A 19,706-nucleotide genomic window follows, 5' to 3' on the forward strand; every position below is an offset into this window, starting at 1 on the left:
AAGTATTAATGGTCTTTAACTGTGTATGTGCAGAATATTTGTTAAATTCACATGAACACGGTTAAGGAAGCTGTGTGCTCTCTTACTGTATACTGACCTCTCATTGCACCGTCAATCCAAACTATCTTACTAGAAATAAAAACAAATCTTTTGGGTTCAGAATTATAAATCACCAAAACACTTAAATATGCAGTCTTGACTTAATATGCCCTAGGAGAAATGTGCTTACTGACCAGCTGCTTGTAAGCGCAGGAGTTATAATAATTGTGTTACTGCGGTGCATGTAAACTCGTTCTCTGCTTTCCTGCTTTAACCTGATTTCTCCCAGTAACCTGGTTTCCTGTGTGCATGTAAACGTAGCCTGTGTGACGGCGGATATTATATTTGCTGCTGCAGTGCTCCTTGGGGGAGGTCGGCGCAGGTGGCTTTAAGAGGGATCAGAGAACTGACAAATTCATGTCTGTAGATGAAATCGATACAAGAAGGCAGAGTTTGAAATTCTCTTCAAAAACATGCTCTGCTTACATTAAGGTTTGACTGGTCATGTTTTAAAACACTTATACACTTTGACTATTGCTTCCTTTTCCTTTTCCTTTCCTCCATAAACTAGATTTAATTTGGGAGAAGGAGAGTCACGGAAAGAGGGGTTGTGTAAGAAGCTCTGAGGAGTGGCTGGAGTCTGAGGTCAGTAGATCAGATCACATGATCCAACGAGTCAGGGTGGGGTCAGACTAAGACTTTTTCTTGGCAGACTTGGAGACATTGAGGATTACGATACTTTAAAGGGGAGCTTTAGCTCCGACTAGAAAGCGTGTCTAGTAAAAGACATGCTTATTATTCCATGTTAAACAGTTGGACAAATCCATCACCGAAAGAAATACTGTTTAAAATGATCTTGATATTTGTTCTGGCATTAGCTGTGTACAAAGATCTTGTCATGCTGTCGTACACACAGTGTTTATTTTCTGCTTAGTCAAGGGAAATAACCAAAATGGTAATAATTAGACACTGGTTTGCGTCTTTGTTTAAACCAGAATGAGGTCATTTTTACTCTGTGGGAACTATACAGTATGGTCCCTGGGTATTAACCTAATGACAGCCCTGAAAGCTGCGCAGACTAGGCTCGGCTCCTCAGCTTCTCACCTACTTCACATCCTTTTGCTTGCTTTTCAGACTGTCTAAGGGCCGGACGTAACCATATGTTTTTAACTGCCAGAAAGTTCAGCAAGGTTATTTTTTCCCCTCAGCATTTCAAGGGAAACGCAAAGAGAAATGTTGAAGAACCAGTCAGCCGTGTGTGTATAGGACTGTAGGTTGGCAGCAGCATCGTTGTCTTCACTCCTAACCTGAAAGCTGCTGAGAACTCCAGGCTAAGCCGAGTGCATTCAGTCTGGACCAGAAATAATGGGGAATTTCAGAGGTAGGATCAGATACAGATCACAGTTTTTCTTTTGCTTAATGGCCTTCAATAGGGATTGCCTTCCTTTTTGTATGTTATTTTTTCTGTGGTTCTACTTCCTTCAGTCTGCTTAGTGTGCACTTTCCTACAGTTTAGACAAGTTTAGACTGCTGATAAATATTCATTGGATAAATTATATACACAGATAGTGGTCAAAGTGTAAAGAAGTTCCTTTTCTTGTGATAGGCTAGTCATTTGTGTGTTTTATCAAATAGTGAATGGGTACAGACATGGCATGATAAGGCCTGTTTTATACTTAATCTATGGTTACTTAAATAACAATTGCCACAACAGTTCCTGGTTTCCATAGCTGCACACTTCTCATTGTCATTCTGTGAGAAGATACTGAGAGAAAGCAGAAAGGATTTTGTCCACCCCGACCGGGTTGGCAACTTGTGTCAGTTTTAGAAAATGCACTCAGTCAGTCCTGTCTGTGCTGATCTCCTCTGTGTTTGTGCAGAAGTCAGGGAGGAGGAGGAGCTCTGTCAAATTCAAACAGCTTCTCCCGTTTCCTGTTTCTGTGTTTTCTGGGAATCAAGTGCCATGTCCTTGATTTAAAAGCTGCAGCAGAGGTGGGTGGGAGTCAGTGCGGTATGTTGCAACACTATGAATGAGCAGGAGAGGAATTTGGGAGACTGACGAGGGAATACGTGGAATATCCTGAGCAGACTAACATACTTTGGTAGAAGCAAAAACCTTATCTGTCATTTAACACCAGGGCTGGCACATGGCTCGCTTCAGCACAGACACCTTGAAATGCTCACGCTGCCTTGGTGACAGACTCCGAGAATACCTCAGGGTCACATTTCGTCCAAATGTCTGGGGGACCTCCCACGTACTTTGTGCCCCCCCTCCCCCTCCCCAACTGCCTCATCCCTGGCCAGAATCTTTTATGTTCTCACTGTAAACAACTCAACCAGCTCACACAAACTGGCTGTCAGCCTGAGCTAAATGATTCCTTACTCATCTGTGTGTGTGTGTGTGTGTGTGTGTGTGTGTGTGTGTGTGTGTGTGTGTGTGTGTGGCGTGCGTGTGTGTGTGCGTGTGTGTGTGCGTGTGTGTGTGTGTGTGTGTGCGTGTGTGTGTGCGCGTGTGTGTGCAGGCAGATTCAAGTCAGTGAGTGCTTTTTTCATGACAGTATGTGAGCCTTTAACCCTTTAAAATTATGTCTATCGGCAAAAAAATTGACTCATTCAGTAGAGCTACTGTATATGAGGTCTTCCAGTCACCCTCAGGCTGCCATAAGAAAACTACAATAGGCACTTAAAAGGAGAGAGTATTCAGTTGCTTGCAGCGGGGCTATTTAGTAAATTACCATGTGGTTATTTCATGGTGGCTTTAGAGACTAATATTCCTGTACATATTCACATGTGAAGTTGTCTCTCCACAATATGCATCACCTCTACAGTGTTCAGTCTAGTAAAGTAAATCACGGAGGTCAAAATATATGTGTATAAACCAATGGGTGGAATATGTCCTTATGTTCGTATCTTGGGGATGACAGTGGCAGTGGATCTCTAAGGCAGTAAAAGTCATAGTAAAATCCCTGTTTCCCTAAAGTCACATACCTCCTGTGTTATTAGACTCCTTGCTTTTGTCTGCTGCAACAGCCCTGAGCTCCGAGGCAGCCATCGCAGCCTTTAGCTGCCCTGTCTGGCTCAACAGGCACCTTCTAGTAAATATGGATCCACCTTGAGCAGCGTTCCCTTGACACCCTCCCTGTCAACGGATATAATGAGACCATAACTATTCGTTCTACTTTCTCATTTCAATCCTAGACAAGAGGCCAGAGAGAGCGAAGGAGACAGGAACACCTTATCTCTTCCGTCGGGCTGCTGACTTGTTTTTTTGTTTCATTTTTTTTTTCCCAAAGGCCTGCCCTCGCTCATCTCCTTCAACCTTTCCACTGCATCGCATACAAACATGTATTAACACACACATGCTTGGTATTTTAGGGCAGCTTTTTGCATTGTTAGGGTTTGAATTTAAATTGCTTCGCGCCTTCGTTAGAGTCGCTGGCTGTCGTTCTGTTTGTGTTGTATTTTTTAATGTGACTGTATTACATACACAAATCATTATTTAACTTGTGTGTTGTCTCAAGGCCATATGGCATTGATTTGCACTGTCACAGACGTGAAACATTGACAGTCTTTTCCTCTTTGAGCCATATGGCATGTGTGGGTGTGCGTATGTGTATTTCTGGTGGTGGCGTGTGACCATTGATAGTCAGTCCTCATCACTCGCCTATGTGTATCGGGGAGTGGTTGACTCAAAGAGTGTGTTTGCACACGCATGCACACAGTCTGGTATGTGTGTACAAGATTGTGTTGTTTTTTTTCTTCAGAAGAGTGCCTGTGGTGACCAGATCATGTTCTGTGTGTGTGTGTGTGTGTGTGTGTGTGTGTGTGTGTGTGTGTGTGTGTGTGTGTGTGTGTGTGTGTGTGTGTGTGTGTGTGTGTGTGTGTGTGTGTGTGTGTGTGTCCACACAGGAGGAATGCCAGCTCCTGAGCAGAGCCCAGTGACGGAGGAGGGGCTTCTGCTGACCATCCGCGACAGTTCAACTGGCCGCAACATGGAGGCTGACAACACGGCCAACAACATCCTGGCCTCCGTCAAAGAACAGGTAGTGTGTTTCTTCCGTTCATACTGCACTAAGAGCCCACTGATTTGTGTTGTATCTCTCATATTATGGCACTGTTAAAGCTTTTATGGACCATTTATGTACAGTGACGTTTATAGAATTCTAAATTGCCCGGTGACTCACGTATTGTACTAAGAAGAAATCCGCTGGGCAAAGTATGTGCACATTTTTTCCTGCAAATTTGTGTCACACACCCTGTTGTCACTGTAATCATATAACTTATCTCTGCAGCACAGAGCCCAAAATAGAAAGTTGATGTTTTTCTGTGTGCGCGATGAAGATTTTGTGTACAGCAGAACTGTGATCGTGGGGGTTTATTTATTTTTTCTTGTGGAAAAAAGTGAAGTGGAATAGGCTTGACTGGGAGCTATTCGTTGTTTATTGCCTGCAGTCGTGGCCTGGCTTGCATGAATGGACAACCAGGAAGATCATCTCTAGCAGGGTTTGTGAGCCTGTGGAGGGACATGCCCTCTGACTCACTCAATCTATGCCTGTCTAACTGTGATTCATCCACACTCCTTTCTGTCACACACACACACACGCATACACACTCTCCTTTCCTCTCTGGCTTCGCTCCAGCCCTGCATATTCCTGGGAATCCAGCACAGGGCAAACTGGGCTAAAGAGATTTTGCTTATTATTAATGATGTTAATTCCCTTGTGTGACATCTCACATACCTCTCTTATTCCCGAGTGACACTTTAGTTGAGCTACGGTTTGAAACAAATTAAATGCGCTCTCTGGTATTTATTAACCAATGACTCACGGAAGTGTCATTACTGCAGGAAAGTGGGCATTGTTTACGTGAGTAATGAAGGAAGGAAGGAAGGAAGGAGGGAGCACCTGTCGATGTCACTTCCTTCCCTGGAGTATTCCTCAGTGGCTCGTCCGGTTTGAGCAGATATCCATGCAGGCGATCAGGAAGAGCAAGTAGCCTGCCTGAGCTGTTGCTTTTAGAGCGACTGGCTGGAGACATGCCTCAGAGGGGATTCCTGCTAAACAGTAGAGACTGTAAAATGATCGTTCTTCTCACTATTTAACAGAGTTGGAGAGGCAAATCAGAGGGTGAGTGAGAGTGTAAAGATGGTGGAGGTCAGAGACTAGGCTAGTGTGAGTGTGTTTTTTTTAGATTTTTTTCCTCTGCTTTTGCCGTGAGGTTTTCCTGTGATTGTTAAGAGGCAGACCTTCGAGGGATCTCGTTGTCGATGTAAACATGTAGGTTTGCTGTGCTGTAGCTGTGGTCGCGGTTAGGGCTGGGGCTTAGGATGACTGGGTGTTCGGTAAGTGTTTACTCTATGGCTCTACTGTCTTTTTTTTCTTTTCTTCTGCCTTTTGGTTGGCTGTTTCCCTCCCTTTACTTGTCTTATTCACTCCTTTTTTTTCCTCCATTTTTCTTTGTCACGCTTTCCAAACTTTTGTTTCTATCACTGCTGTAGTTACTGCTGCACAGACTTTGCTCAAATGCCAAAACAAGGACAGATTCACCAACATATTATGATGGCATTTTCCCTCTGTGTTCATTTGCTTGGACTTATGTCTTTCCTCTGTCTTCCCTTCTTACGTCTTACTAACAAGCCCCAATCTTTTAGCCATTAATTTGAGGATTTGGTTCTGTCGTGCTGCAGTCCCTGCTTATTAGAGTACTGTCTTTGCTCTGTGCTTCCTTAATAGCACTGATCCACCATCTGGATGTCACGTCCATAATAGTTTATTACAGACCCCATTTAAGTGTTTAAAAGTCAGTGTTTTTCTTTCTTCACATTGCGACTTGCTTTGAAGAATCACACAAGCCTGACTGAAACACACAACCTAAAACTGTGTTGTAATTCAGAATTAACGTCACAAATTTCCTCTCTTCAGTATTTATTATCTTATTAAAATTAAATTTAACCGAAGGGGTTGTTTCGAGGATTATCTAAGACCTACTTTTTTATCGGTTTCATCTTAAGTGTAATTGAAGCAGTGGGAGGCTGTGGTGCTCACCCAGACAGATTATCTTGTGGATTCAGCATTCACAGCAGTTTTTTTGTGTGTGTGTGTTTTTTCAATGTATTTTCTCCTTTCTTTTTTATTATTCCAAATACCACAGAATTAATTTTTAATCTGTGAAAGTGATTAGCTGTTTTGAGGTGATTCTTCATTGAAAGTATAATTGATTTAATGGCGTCTGACATGGCATAATCGCTCAGCCTTGGTGGAAAAACTGTGTTTTATCCCTTCAGTAATGTTCCAGAAATGTGTAATATTTATGCCAGGGAGCATAGAAACTGTTCTGGAAGCTTGTTGTGGCTTCAGACACTTTATTTATACATTGCATTTATCACCTATCTACATATTTGTAAAGAGCTGACCGTGACTACGCTGAAAATATCCAGTTTACAAGTTGAGTGTCCATTAATGATCCAAGCAATTAAGTTAATTGGTTAAACAAAATCAGGATTTTATTTGAACTCCAAAAGCTTTTCAATGAATGATGACAAAGGTGACTGTTTCTAATTAAAATACACAACCCCATATTGAATCGCATTATGACACGGAGACGTACAAGGACTTCTGTTAAAACACAAAACACTGCAAGAAGAAGAAAGATTTAGTTTTTAACATTTATTTTCACATACCATTTTCAATGTTTTGTACATCTGAGTTTAACTTATGCTCCTTTAGTGACTGCAGACTTTTGGGAAGTCTGGTATAGAGAAATAAAGCAAGACAAATACTAATGAAAGAGTGTTTTTCATGTTTAACGCTGGTGGAAACTAGACATATTGTGGTATTGAAATAAATGGATGAATGTCATATTTATGAGACACTGGCAAAACCATTCAGTATTGTGCATCCCTGGCAAATTGCTCTCCCAAATTTGGAATTTTATTTACTGAATAACAGCTGAACTCCTCAAGCTGCATACTAACGCATCTTACATGAAGATTTTAGCTTTTAATCCCTTAGCCCATGCTTGTATTCAGTGTGTCTTACAAGAAGTACAGGTTCAGTGTAGCGTTCACTGAAGCTGAAGTGTGTTGATGGCCATATTCAATCAAGTGGGTTTTAACCACTTGGCCATCAGCAGTTGACAACTGTTAATGGATAAAATGGTTGACTGCATTTTGTCTGTGCTAAGGCATGCATATAACATATACCTTATCGTTCCCTGATTAGGAGACTGCTCTAGAGTGCATTCAGTGTGAAGAACCCACATTTATAATGTCAAACACTTTTGATATTTGACATTTTATTTTCTGTCTGGATGAAATACTTTGCAACAGCAGAATACATAACAAATTGCATCCATTGATGGTCATAGATATGAAGTGTAGTAAAAAACTTTAGAATATGTATTATAGACCGATCTACAAGGCACATCATGAAAATGCCAGTTATAAAGACTGAGATAAGTTTACAATACACCTTACAAAGCCATGTTGAGAAGCCAAGCAACTTAACCTCAAATCCATTCAACAATGAATGAAACAGCGTAAGTGCACTGAAAAAGATTATGTTTCGTACATCGACTCTACCTCTCTACCTCGTCTCTTGCTTTAAACTGTTGGTGTTTTGAATGAACCCATACAAATGTTACGGTTCTGGTATTAAAAGGGCCTTGTGGAGTGTTTGACCACTAGTATAGCTTTGCACAAAGTCCAGGACAGCAAATACTGCAAGCTTACAAACAATGTAAACAATTCAGGATTTGAAGGACCAGCGTGTTGAATTTGCAGTGCGGTGCAGTTGATTTGCAATCTCCCAAAGGAAAATAGTTTAACTTTCCTCATGGACCAGAGCTGTCTCCTGCAAAGAAGATACATTATTATTGCAAGGGGATATGATATATTTGTTAAGGCATTTCTGGCATTTGAATTCAGGCGTTCTTATGCACAAATTTAAATGCACATACTGTAGAATATGTAGAGTACTGTATCCTGGCAGTTGCACCCAGCACTGTATTCAACAGCCTTTTGACTATAAGACAAAGACAAACAAGCCCTTCTGAAGCAAGTATTCAGGAGCCCTTAGGTTGTCTAGTAAGGGAGCCTGTAGCTCCCACATAGCAGGCATCAATGACTCTGAGGTCAGGTCTTTAAAGAGCATCTTATTGATCACTTTTCCCTCATCTCTGCTTCCTACTGCATCTCCCAGGAGAAGAATCGCTGCAGGAGCGGTGGGCCCTTTTAGAAACGTCAACTTTGATTTTTATCCTCACCAAGCAGTCCTTAATGTACACGCACGTCTTCAATGACTTCTCAGTATGCCTATTTTAGTTATGTTTGTGTTACAGCACCACTGGTGCAGGCTGGGGAAACGGAAAGAGTGGGAGGGATGGTAGGTGATGACGAGGTTTGTGCCTTCCTGACAGCTGGTACATTGTTGGAGAGTAAACCAGCTATGTGCAGTTAGCATATTAAGGGTTATTACATTAACCCTTGACATTTCAAGGCGTTCCTCCTTTTTTTATTCCTTTTTTATTTCATGGCTTTCTGCTGAAATACTGCACGTTTGTAGCCATAAAGAATCAGCTTTCAACAAAGAACTTGACTTCCTTATACCTTACCTGGAAAAACAGCTGGCTAATGTCCAGTATCAACAGCACTTCAGGTGTCATAGAGTAATGAAAGCGGTTTTGTTTTTGCTGTCAACGTTTACCAGCTGCACACATTTTGTAGCAAGTGCACATATTTCTGCGTTTGTATTTCTGTTTGTGTTTCTCTGTTAAAAGGGATCATGATCAGAAGACCAGTCCAATTCAGTGCCTTTTATTTTGGCAGGTACTTTACATGTGTTTCCAGCAATGAAACCTTTAAACAGGGTTAGAAGAGGAAGTTGATTTAGTTCTTTATTCTTTTCCTTTAAACATAAACGTGATTCTGTGGTCAAATTAGCCCTTAGCAATCTAAAGCGCTGTTGAACAGATCTTCTCTAGTATCAAAAGTGTGGTTTCTTGCCCTTGGAAACACTTTTTTTTTGGTGTGCTTCTCTTCCTCCTCCATTATGAGGCTTTGCCCTCAGAGTAATGCTGTTATTAGCCGTGCCTGGACATGCCTATATGTACCACACGACTTGCAAAAAAGGGCCTCTTAGGCACGGCATGCTTTGGTGTTTCAACACACTGCCTCCCAGAAAACACCACAGTGGAATTTTCCCACTTTGTTGGAGCCCATTACACGGTAAAAGACTAGATGCCCCCTGCTTCTCTATGGCAAACTCTGTGACCCGGTTTTTATCCGAATCAGGCACAGGCACACACAGACAGACTCCGGCGTTCTTTGTAAAGTCCATGAGCTGACCTTGCTTTGAGTGCTACAACTCCAGCACCCTCTTAAAGGCTTGATGAGCTGGCTGAAATATTACCCACTTGAGACACTGATGCAAGCTTCTGTCATGTTTTAATGAAGCCAAAATGATCTTTGTCTAAGTGACCCAGCTTAAGGAGTTAATAGTTGGGCCCAGGTCAAAGCTTCAAGGCAGTGTTTTTCTGCCATTATGCGTTTCCAAGCCATAAGCGCCCAGAAAGGTTGAATTCTCTCTGCAAGCTATAGTGTCTATTCCACCTCCGTAGGCGAAATAAGGACTCTAATTACAATCGACTAGTGATTTTCTCCACTCCTCAGGGTCTTATCTGCCTTCCTCTCCCTAGTGCTGCTGCTGTGACACAGGCAAGGAGAAATCTAGAGGCATAAGCATTCTGGCCTCGATTATAGTCATAAAAATGGAAGCCTGGCTCCGAGCAATTACCCCATGGGGGAGCAGAACAAGTGTGAGAGAGTGAGACAGATTCTGAGGGGAGGGATACAGGTGAAGGAGAGTGCTCAGATATACAAAGGAAAGACAAAACGCTCACATGCAGAGGGAAGCCGCAGAGGGTGGCGAGTAAAGGGAAAAGGACAAAAGTGAGAGTGTGAGCATGATGGAGGGAGGCAGAGTCAGAGAGGCTGTCACCTGTGAATGGTTCTCTAAAGCGCTGTGGCAGGAGGCTGTCAACGCAGTGGAAAACAGAAAAGAAGGAAAAGAGGAAGAGGAGATAATCTGCTCCCTATGTGACATGATGTCAAAGGAGTGGTGTGTGCGTCTGGCACGGCGCAGCGCTGTCGTTTTGAACCCAGCCCTGGGAGATCTCCCCCCAACTAGCCTGTTAATTCTCATCACCATCACTGTCACTATCATCATTATCACTATAATCATCGCCACTGTCAACAGCACACACAGAGGACCCGGCCATTGGGGATCAGGAGTTGTACTCAGGAAGGTGGAAGCACAGTAAATACTGTTGGGTTGTCCTTGGAATGGCGAATGTCCACTGAGGAAGTTTAGGTACTTGACTGGGCGAATCAACAATGAGGTTCATGTCTCTGTATCATTCTCTGCCCAAACATCTCTCAGATGAGTTTCTCCAAATGACTGATCCTGAGGTAATCACACAAGTCACTGCAGTCTTTGTTCACTACAGTAACCTCCAGATTGACACTCCCTAAATTGCTTACTCTCCTCATTTTGGCCCGGAGCAATGTTCTTTTTGTCTGACACAACGCTATTGATCTCTCAGAGGAATTGTATGTTCACAGGTCTACGTGAATTGCACTGGCTGTGTGACTGCACTGCAGCAGCATTTTTAGTTTTTGTTCCAATCGAGGAGATACAGATTGCCTTTGTTGAGTTACTCGCATTTACTGCCACTATGCTTTGGAATTATTATCAGGAGCATCACATAAGAGCCCTTTGTTGAGGTTCAACAGCTTGTAGTCGCACAAAACAACAGCAGGTCTAGTGCAAAACTTAGATCAAAGACCTGGTGGATGAAGAAAAAAATTGATTTCTAAAATGTAGGGAAGGCTTTTGTAATTTGCAGCTGTAAATTGTGTTTTTGAACCCAGGCTTTTACACATGCACCAAAGATAAGATGGCTGCTGTTAGAGTAGAAGCAGAGCCTTTAAAAGCCTGTTCTAACAGTATGTGACAGACATGGCCCCACACAATAATTGGCTGCATTTGAAGCCAGGTTTAATATATAAATCAATACTTTTTTTAAAGGAGAAATTGTGTCTACTGCTACACAGAACTTTAACTTTGAAATTATTTTAAATGATCCCACATATTGCTGGTTCCACTTGAACTACTAATCGTGCATAAATTGTGCTTTTAAAGTGTAATTATGTGCGTCACGCTGTGAATGTTAATGAGGCAGAAATGCAAAGGCATTTACTTTGGTGATATAAGTTGGGCAGGAGATAAAACCCCCATCAGCCTTTGCATATACTTTTTAACATGTCCTTCGTCTTTGCTCAAACCACCTGTGCCAGTCACACCTCACCAACAAAGGCTACAAAAGATCTGTAGCATTAAGATGTCTTAGTACATGTAAATGAGGTAAGACTGGCAAAGAGGATGAACAAATAAATGCGAAAATCCTCACAACAAAGAGAATTTGGGAGAAAAAAATTGCCTGAAATTATTGCCGGAACTGTTCGTGAGCACTGACAGGATTTTACTTTTTCTCTCCCCCTCATACAGTCTATGTTCTATGTCTTTATTGACACTCTTTCTTGTGTTGTCAATCTCTTGTGTGGCAAGTACTAGCTGCTGCACTTGCTAATGCAGATGACAGCTCCTTTAATAGCATCCACCACACAAATGACAGTTTCTTTAATGACATTTTAATTACCAAGCCAAATTGTAACTTCCTTTTCATGTTCAAATATGTGGAGCAGGATGTTTTTTTTTTTTTTCTTTCTGAAATGCCACCAACATAATATTATTTTTGGAGTGATGAGGTCTGGAGAAGACTGTTGTAGCTGTTTTAATAGGGTATAGCGACTAACATTTTGACATGATTCATCTCTTCAGTGAAGTAATGGGAGTGCTCTTTGTTAAGGCAACCTGGTTAGCCTCAAGATGGATTTGGAGATCAGCCCTATAAATTTATGTTTGTCATACCACTTGACACCAGTTTGTTTACATTGTTTTGCTTATATTTTATCTATATGTAGGATTTCTTAAAAAAAACAACAACCTAGAAATAGATGTTCCTCAAAATTAGAGGACAAAGTAAATTCAGGCAAGGAACTATGGATTATACTGTATTTTGGTGGTTATTAGGACATTTAGCCATGACTATGAACCTTGCTGACAGTGATGATATAAGGTGGTGAGCACAGAATCATAAGCAGCAAAATTGTGTGATGATGGGAACCATGATTGGACAATTGTGGGGAGCTAACAATGAATCAGATATGGTCCAGAAAACCACATTTTGAAAGAATATAACTTATTATCCTGAATAAGTATTATCCTGCTTTGACCTTAAATCCCGTGCCTGCATGTATAACTGCCATATGTCAATTTCCTCTCCATATTACAATTAGATTTTAAATTTGAGTCTCTCTGCAAGTTTTATAAATGCTTATAATGCCGCACTAGAAATCCTGGCAGAAATCATGTTCTATTGTAGACTTGCTTTTCCATTATCCGTGAGTGAATGATGTTTCACATTTCTGTTTGTGGCCTCTTGTCACATTATCAGCTTATACAGTATAAAAGCGGTGGTGCAGCTGTGGGTGCTAAAGCAATTTTCTCCCAGTGATTCACCTATAGCTATGCCTACAGCTGTACGCTCTCTTACCTCGGCAAGCCACTTTACTGTATTTTTAAATGCCCTTTCTACGCAACATAGTTATTAGAATTCTGCTATGGTGGCATGACGCTGCAGTCAGTTTCCTCAAACCTTAGTATTTTAACAAGGTGACTTTGTGGCAGTTTTTGTAAGTAATTGCACTGCGTGGTTCCTTCAGGTCTGGTCACACAGACTGTTCTGGGGCCTGTTCTCTTCGCTCACACCTCAGGCCTGCTTTTCTGTCCCTGCTGCTGCAGAAATCCTTTAACCTCTGCTGTCATTCTCCCACTGCGCAGCGTTGTCGGGCTCCCGTTGGAATGGGTCTGCCACACTGCAGTGAGGATGCAGAGCTGTCAAGCCTCATTGCCACTTAATGAACAAACATATTTCTGGTAGATTCCCATCTTTGGTTAAGAAGGAAATGCCATCTGCACTACTTATGCAAAATCAATATGAACCTGCAGCCCTCTCTTTCCAGGCCCAAAATCACAGTATTAGCAAAACACGCTTTTTAATACAAGCTCACATGGGCTGCCCTCAAGGTAATGAGAACTATTAAGGATAAGATCTCAAGTCTTAATTAATAGTGGGATTTGATCACTCACTGCCAAGGATTAGGCAGAGATTGTTATGACGTAGACCTCTCAGTTATTATTCATATGAAGGAAGGTGTTAACAAGAATATTCAAATGCTATTTCACACATCACTATCACCGCATCAAATGATCCTAATTGATCATACGGTATATGTTGCATGTATGACGTTGTAGCTTCCTTGTTTTACATACAGAGGTGAAATGATGCATCTGTTCAGTAACTAGGTTCATGGTGAATCTCACATGAAATGAACATGCACCCCTGTAGATAGATGGCACCACAAATCTTGGTATATGTTTTGTGAGTCATTTGGATAAATGAGAATTCAACTTGGCAACCAAATGAATGCTTTGGAACATGCAAATAGACAGCAGTAAGCAAGCAATTTGGAACACGGCATAGAAGTTTTAATCCATAACGCAAAATCTAGCAACCACCTTTTGATTTTGAATATTTTAAACTATGACCATTTTTCTGGAAAATCACTTAAAGAAAAAGTAGTACTGCAATTCCAATAATAAGATTTCATTTTGACTTAAAGGAGAAAAATCTTCCATAATCAATCTTTATATTCATACACCCAAACCCGCTCAACAAAGCATTAGATATGCATTAAAATGTATTGAATGATGTATTCAAGTTCCCCAGAACTGAAAGTTGTAAGCAGAAAAAGATGCCATGGTATGATGCAGGGTGCAGTATATTATGCTGACACATGGTAACATTTTCTATGGTTGTCCAATTGAATCAATTTTTGAGGGGAGGGAAACAACAAGTGTGCTGGTTGACCAGTTACTGTGTGAAAGATGTGTGAAAGAAACTTACTTACTGGAAGACTTTTCATTAGATCACAGACAATCTGTCCTATCTGGGTAGAAGAGCTTGGCTTGATTGGCAACTTTGTGTTTACCACAGAGTCAGCAGCCTCTCTTTTGGAGAGTTTCTACTTTTTAAAAGGTTCAAAACAACAAATCGATCTCTTGGAACAACTAGTCAAAATTAAAATATGTATTTTTGAAAGTTAAATAAGGAACATCCTTATTTCCAAAGCACTGTCCTTTCATACTAAATTCAAGTATTTTATATATTATTTAATGTACTTAATGTCACGTGGTAGTGCAGCAGGGCTGTATGTAAGTCAGTGTATGTTAATATAGCTGTATGACATTTGGGGTTATGTGTGCGTAAGCCTCTCTTATCTATGCTGCACCACAGTGTATGTGCTGAACCAGCAGCAGGCAGTAGCCACTTCAGGCATTTCAGATGGGTCTTGTATTGTCAGCATCCATAAAGATGACAAGGGAGCCTGTATATCGATAGTGTGGTCGGCTGCCATGTGTCATCTGTTTCTTTAGGGCCCGTCTTTGGACACAAGGGGACAGGATCTGAATCAGCTCTTGGACGACTGGCAGATCAGGCCCAACAGGCTCATTGTAATGGCAAATAAAAGCGTTAGAGGCCTTGTTGGTACAGGAAAGCTTGCCGCCCATTGTCCCTGTCCTCTCTTTCTTCATTAAGCCTGGTACTTAGCAAGGCTGGGCCCACACCCGTTAAATAAGCATAGACCCTTGTTTAATGGTCATTACTGCTGTGCTCAGTCTGATCGTTAATGCTGAATAGATGTGTCCCATTCTGTGTAGGGGCCAAGCATGGAAGATGTAATGAATTACACATAGTGAGTACTCTCTCTCTCCATGGCTAATATGAGCCCTACTTACAAGTGTGATCCTCAGCCCTGTATCATCAGACCACAATTGGCACATAGTGCTGTGCTATCACAAGCTAATTATGGACATATTGGTTCCATATTCATAATAGTCTCAAAGAGTCATGCGGAATAAGGAAAGTCTATTGAAATGTGTGTGAGGGAAAGAACACTTTTTGGAGGTGATAGTCATGGCAGTAATCCTGAAAGCTACCTGAGAGGCCGGTAAACTCAGCATGACAGAAAGGGTGCATTGTTGTTTCGTGGCTGGCTTCAGGAGTAGGCCACCTGACTCTTCTTATCCTCCTGCTTCTCAAAAAGTGTCAGCACATCCTGGAAATTGTGCATCATACTAACAAATTAGGTAATAACTCAACATTTTCACTTCAGTATGTAATAACACCTACTTTTTGTAACCGTGTGCTGCATTTTACCCAATATGTAATGGTTTTACCCACATTTTATAGAAAAATTATTAAATATTTTGATGGCTAATACAAACTGTGGGAGTTTTTTATGAACTGCATTTTGAGCTGAAGCTTCTTAATGGTATTTTTGGGGAGCCCTGTCGAAAGACCACTGCATTAGTTAACCCTGCGAGAAATAAAAGTGTGAATGAGGTCGGTATTTGACATGAAGTCCCCGAAAATGGCTGTATTTGTAAGATAATAAGAAGCTTATCTCCTTACTGCTTTAATGTGGTTCAGAGTCAACTATAACCAAGGGGGCCACCACAGGTCATTGGAGTCTAATTGAATATTTGTGAAATTTGATTTAGGTTAAATGTTAAAAAATATAACACATAATTCACCTTTATTGTTACATTTTTATCATAAAAAAGTGCAGCCCCCACATTTTGTTATAACCACAATATGTAATAATTTATTTAATATCATATTTATCATTAATGCTGTTTATTATAACATGTGGCAGGTTGCTACAGAATTACATAATGAAGTGAAAACATTTTGTCAAGTTGCATAATATGTATAAAATGCAAAACAACTTTATAAATATGCAGTACATAAGAAAAACCAATACAACTGACACACTGACTTTACGACTGAGAACCGGGCTGCAACCAATTTGTCAAGCGATAGAGAAAAACCTGAACCTCATGCAGGAAGCTTTGGACTGCCTCCATGCCTCTCCATAGTATGAAAACAGCAGGGTTGGGGCAGGCATGCAGGCAGGATGCCCGCCTGCTATAAGCTTGGAGCAGCTCTGAATATCAGTAGTGACAAAGACCTCTGTGCCTTATGGCTGCAACAGATGTCTCTCTCTGCTGTGCTTGATCAAGATCACAGACCATATAATCAGCAAGACTGAAGGCCAGTGCACTTTTGGAGTGAAGTATTAAGAAAGACATAGCTGTTTATTTCTCTTGTGCCTGCATGTTCCACTGTATAATGAGAAGTGCCGCCTCCGATGAAGTCGCTGGACTTGAGAAGGCGACATGCTGCCAAACAAAACAATTCGATAATGAGCTTAAAAGAAAGGTGGCACAGAAACGGTGGGCCAAGAATAGTGACATTTGGAAGAGCAGGAAATCTCAGTCTTCATTTAGACGGTAAACAAAACAGATTGGTCCGTCTCTCACCATATGTTTAATCTTTTTTTCTCTAAGCATCTGCTACATATTCATACATTACACGCATGTAACGCAATAAGCTTTACACAAGCGAGATGGCGTCTGCATAGGTGTTTAGGGGGTGAGTGAAAATGCACGCCTGTCTATGTGGATGTGGACAGACATGCAGTGACATTGACCTCCCAGACTAGCATATCTAGTGGGACTAAACTATATTTAAATGTTTGAATGTTCAGATTTTCTCTCTCTCCTGTGTGTTATATCTGTGTGTGTCCATATGGCTTATACTCCTCTCTTGTGACTTTCACCTTGTGTTCTCTCTCTTGCACAGTTGTGACAGAATCACACACTGGACTAATTCCAGATTTGTATCGAGACACAGTTATACAGTTGAATCATCTCTCTCTCTCTCTCTCACTGGGAATATAGTATATGTGTGGATCACCCTCTTGTTACTATTATTGTGTGTCCTCTATCTCTTATATATTGAAGACCTAACCTTAACTCTTATCCCTTGTTTCCTCTGTAAAGTCGTCATCTATGTGCTGACCCAGCAGTGGTGATGCAGGCGTCTTTGTCTGTTAGTAGAGATGGTGTCATAGTAGTTCAATGCTTCCACTGTCTCTAGTGGGAAACAATCCTCCGCTTAGCAATGCCACATTATCTATCACTTAGAGGGGTTAAGTCCCGGGGCTTGGCGAGAGAACAGTCTGTATTGTTGGTAACCTTCAGGTGTGCGTTTTCTTTAAAGGATATAGTTGAATGGTTGGTGTGTGCAGGACCAAGAGGTCAGATTTATAGCAAAAAAAACTATTTATAACAAGACAGTTTCTTAAAATGAATGGCGTGTCAAAAGCAGCCCATGAATTGAATATGTCCTTTTCCCCTTGACAGTCTGTACATGGGTAGTGTAGAGACACATTTCAGTACTTTGTATTTTGATTATTCATACTGACTCACGTCTGTCTCAAGAAAAGAAGAATGGAAAAAGGGGGTGATTGGTTGGTTGAAGGCTGAAATTGGCAATTTTCATGCGACTAAATCTCTCAGTAGGGGTTATGTGTCACACAGAGGATTGATGGCTTATTTCTTCTAAGTAAATCAGTGTTGTGGCCTCTCTATCTCTGTTCTGCTCCCACAGCTGTATGTGCACTCTCGTGGGTGGGTTTTTTGTATCAGGAATAAGCAGACATTGGGTTGATCCCTGCTATTTCCTGGGGAGTATGCCTCTTAAAACTGGCTTGTGCTCTGCGATAAAGTGATTTGAATGATGATCTGAAAGTAAACATTTAATATGCTCAAAAATGTTTTGGTATACAGGGGAATTACACTGCAGTGTTTCCCAAATGGCAGCTCTTAGTTCAGTAAAATTAGAAGTAAGTTAACGTAGCCAAATTTCAAACGATGCTTGAATATTCCTCCAAAGATATTAACAATGGCGGAAATAGTTGTTCTAATTTTTTGTTTTAACCGTTTATGTCTACCATTTTTCAGCCACATCCACAGTGCCAGTGCTACCTTAGTATAGTTATAGCAGTAAAGAGAAGGCACCAATTTTTTTAAGCCTGTAACTGAATTTCTGTCATTTGGTGTTTAGTTTGACTTCTGTGTTTCCTCTTACTACTTTGTAACAGATATCCGACTCACTACAGCTGTATTGGAACTGTATTTGTTATGTGGTGTTGCTACTAATACAAACTAAACATTTCTTGCTGCTTCTCAACATTAAAAGCTCTCCACCCGGGAACTCCTGGGGAGCTTTTATTGAGAAGCAGCTACAGGAAATGCATTTTATTTGTCATGAAGATTAGCGATGCTTTGTTAGCTGCACTTTTGTTCAATATAAAGGGGTTTACACAACAAAGATGTGGAGATATTCTGCACTATTCTGTCGGTGGTTTGGGTTTGAGCATTGCAAAAAAATGAAAAAATATTTATATATTCATTTCACCATCAATATCAAGCATCTTGGACACAAACATTTTCTTTGGGATGAATAAAGGTCTTATCTTATGTGCATACGTGCAGTGCAGGATTTATTCAGGGTTGCTCATGGCACCATACACGTTTCCCAGTCACATGAAAAAATGTCATTATATTAAGGAAATAGGACTTAGCAGTTGTCTCTCCTGCATGCTTCCTCTCACTGCAGTCAAGCTTCACATATCTACAACCGAGTTAGAGGAGAGGAGAGCAGTAGAGGGTATAAAGCAGTAGTTTGGGGGGAGGGGTGAGTAGAGCATGTCTACAATGTGAAGGGAAATTTCAATGCACCCTCAGGGAACATTGGGAGAGTAGGTGTGAAAAGTAGGCAGGTCTAAGTGCCGTAGAGTGACTAAACTTCCTCAGACAGGTCACAGAAGAAGCTGAGAGCTAGTTTTGTGTGTGTCTGTGTGAGTATGCAGCTGGCTGTGAATGTAATTGACCATGGTAATGGACATTACAAGGGACAAGTAAGGATAGCAAGGCGAGGATCCTGCCATCTGTATAGAGTTATGGTGAGTGAGGCCTTTTTGCAAAAAGGTGTTGGTGCTGGAGTGCAGATACTCTTTATTCTGCCATGGTAGTGATGTGGGTGAGCAAAAAGGTATTTCTAAGGTATGCAAATGAGTGTGTGTATGTGTGCGCAATCATTTTTCTGTGTACAAAGGACCCTGTGCGTGTCTTATGAGTGTCATGATGCAGTGCTTGGAGCTAGAGAGCTATGCAAGTAATAGCCTTGCTCAGGCTAGATAATTAGTCAAATGCTGATTTCTACTCGACTCCCATAGGAACAGTGCCACCAAGGCTAAATATCACCCACTGAAGTGGTGCTTATCTCTCTGTGTGGGCTGGAAAAATGGCAGTACTATATAGCCTGTGTGTGTGGTGTGTATACCTAAGTTTGTGTATGGGAATGTACATGGTGTCTATTTTTTAAGGTACTTTATGAGCAAATATTTCAATCTGGAATTAGCTTGTTTGCAATGCCTTAAGCTTCTATTTTGTGTCATCATTAACCTACATGCCACAATGAAGCACAACACTGTTAGAGCAAGCTGTCAAACTGTCAACGTGCCTCCCTCATATTGACATCACATTTGTCATATCTGTCAATAGAAGTACATAAAG

The 19,706-nt window shown here is 41.1% G+C and overlaps 1 protein-coding gene across 13 annotated transcripts in view; it reads left to right on the forward strand.

Moving 5' to 3' along the window:
* The window catches only part of LOC127365831 (plakophilin-4), a 76,497-nt gene that overhangs the window by 12,534 nt on the left and 44,257 nt on the right, over window positions 1-19,706 (forward strand). For 3 of the 13 annotated variants that reach the window (XM_051404354.1, XM_051404355.1, XM_051404356.1), the window contains exons 1-2: window positions 1,282-1,420; window positions 3,949-4,082. The exons of 1 other annotated variant lie outside the window; for it this stretch is intronic. In XM_051404354.1, the coding sequence (XP_051260314.1) occupies window positions 1,405-1,420; window positions 3,949-4,082 (150 nt within the window). In that variant the 5' untranslated portion in view covers window positions 1,282-1,404. Of the gene's footprint in view, window positions 1-660; window positions 685-1,280; window positions 1,421-3,948; window positions 4,083-5,184; window positions 5,381-19,706 lie in introns of those variants that run through there. 9 more of the 13 variants (XM_051404345.1, XM_051404357.1, XM_051404350.1 and 6 more) reach the window with 6 other exon arrangements.

The sequence above is a fragment of the Dicentrarchus labrax genome, unplaced genomic scaffold, assembly GCF_905237075.1.
Source record: "Dicentrarchus labrax unplaced genomic scaffold, dlabrax2021, whole genome shotgun sequence".
NCBI classification, from domain to species: domain Eukaryota; kingdom Metazoa; phylum Chordata; class Actinopteri; family Moronidae; genus Dicentrarchus; species Dicentrarchus labrax.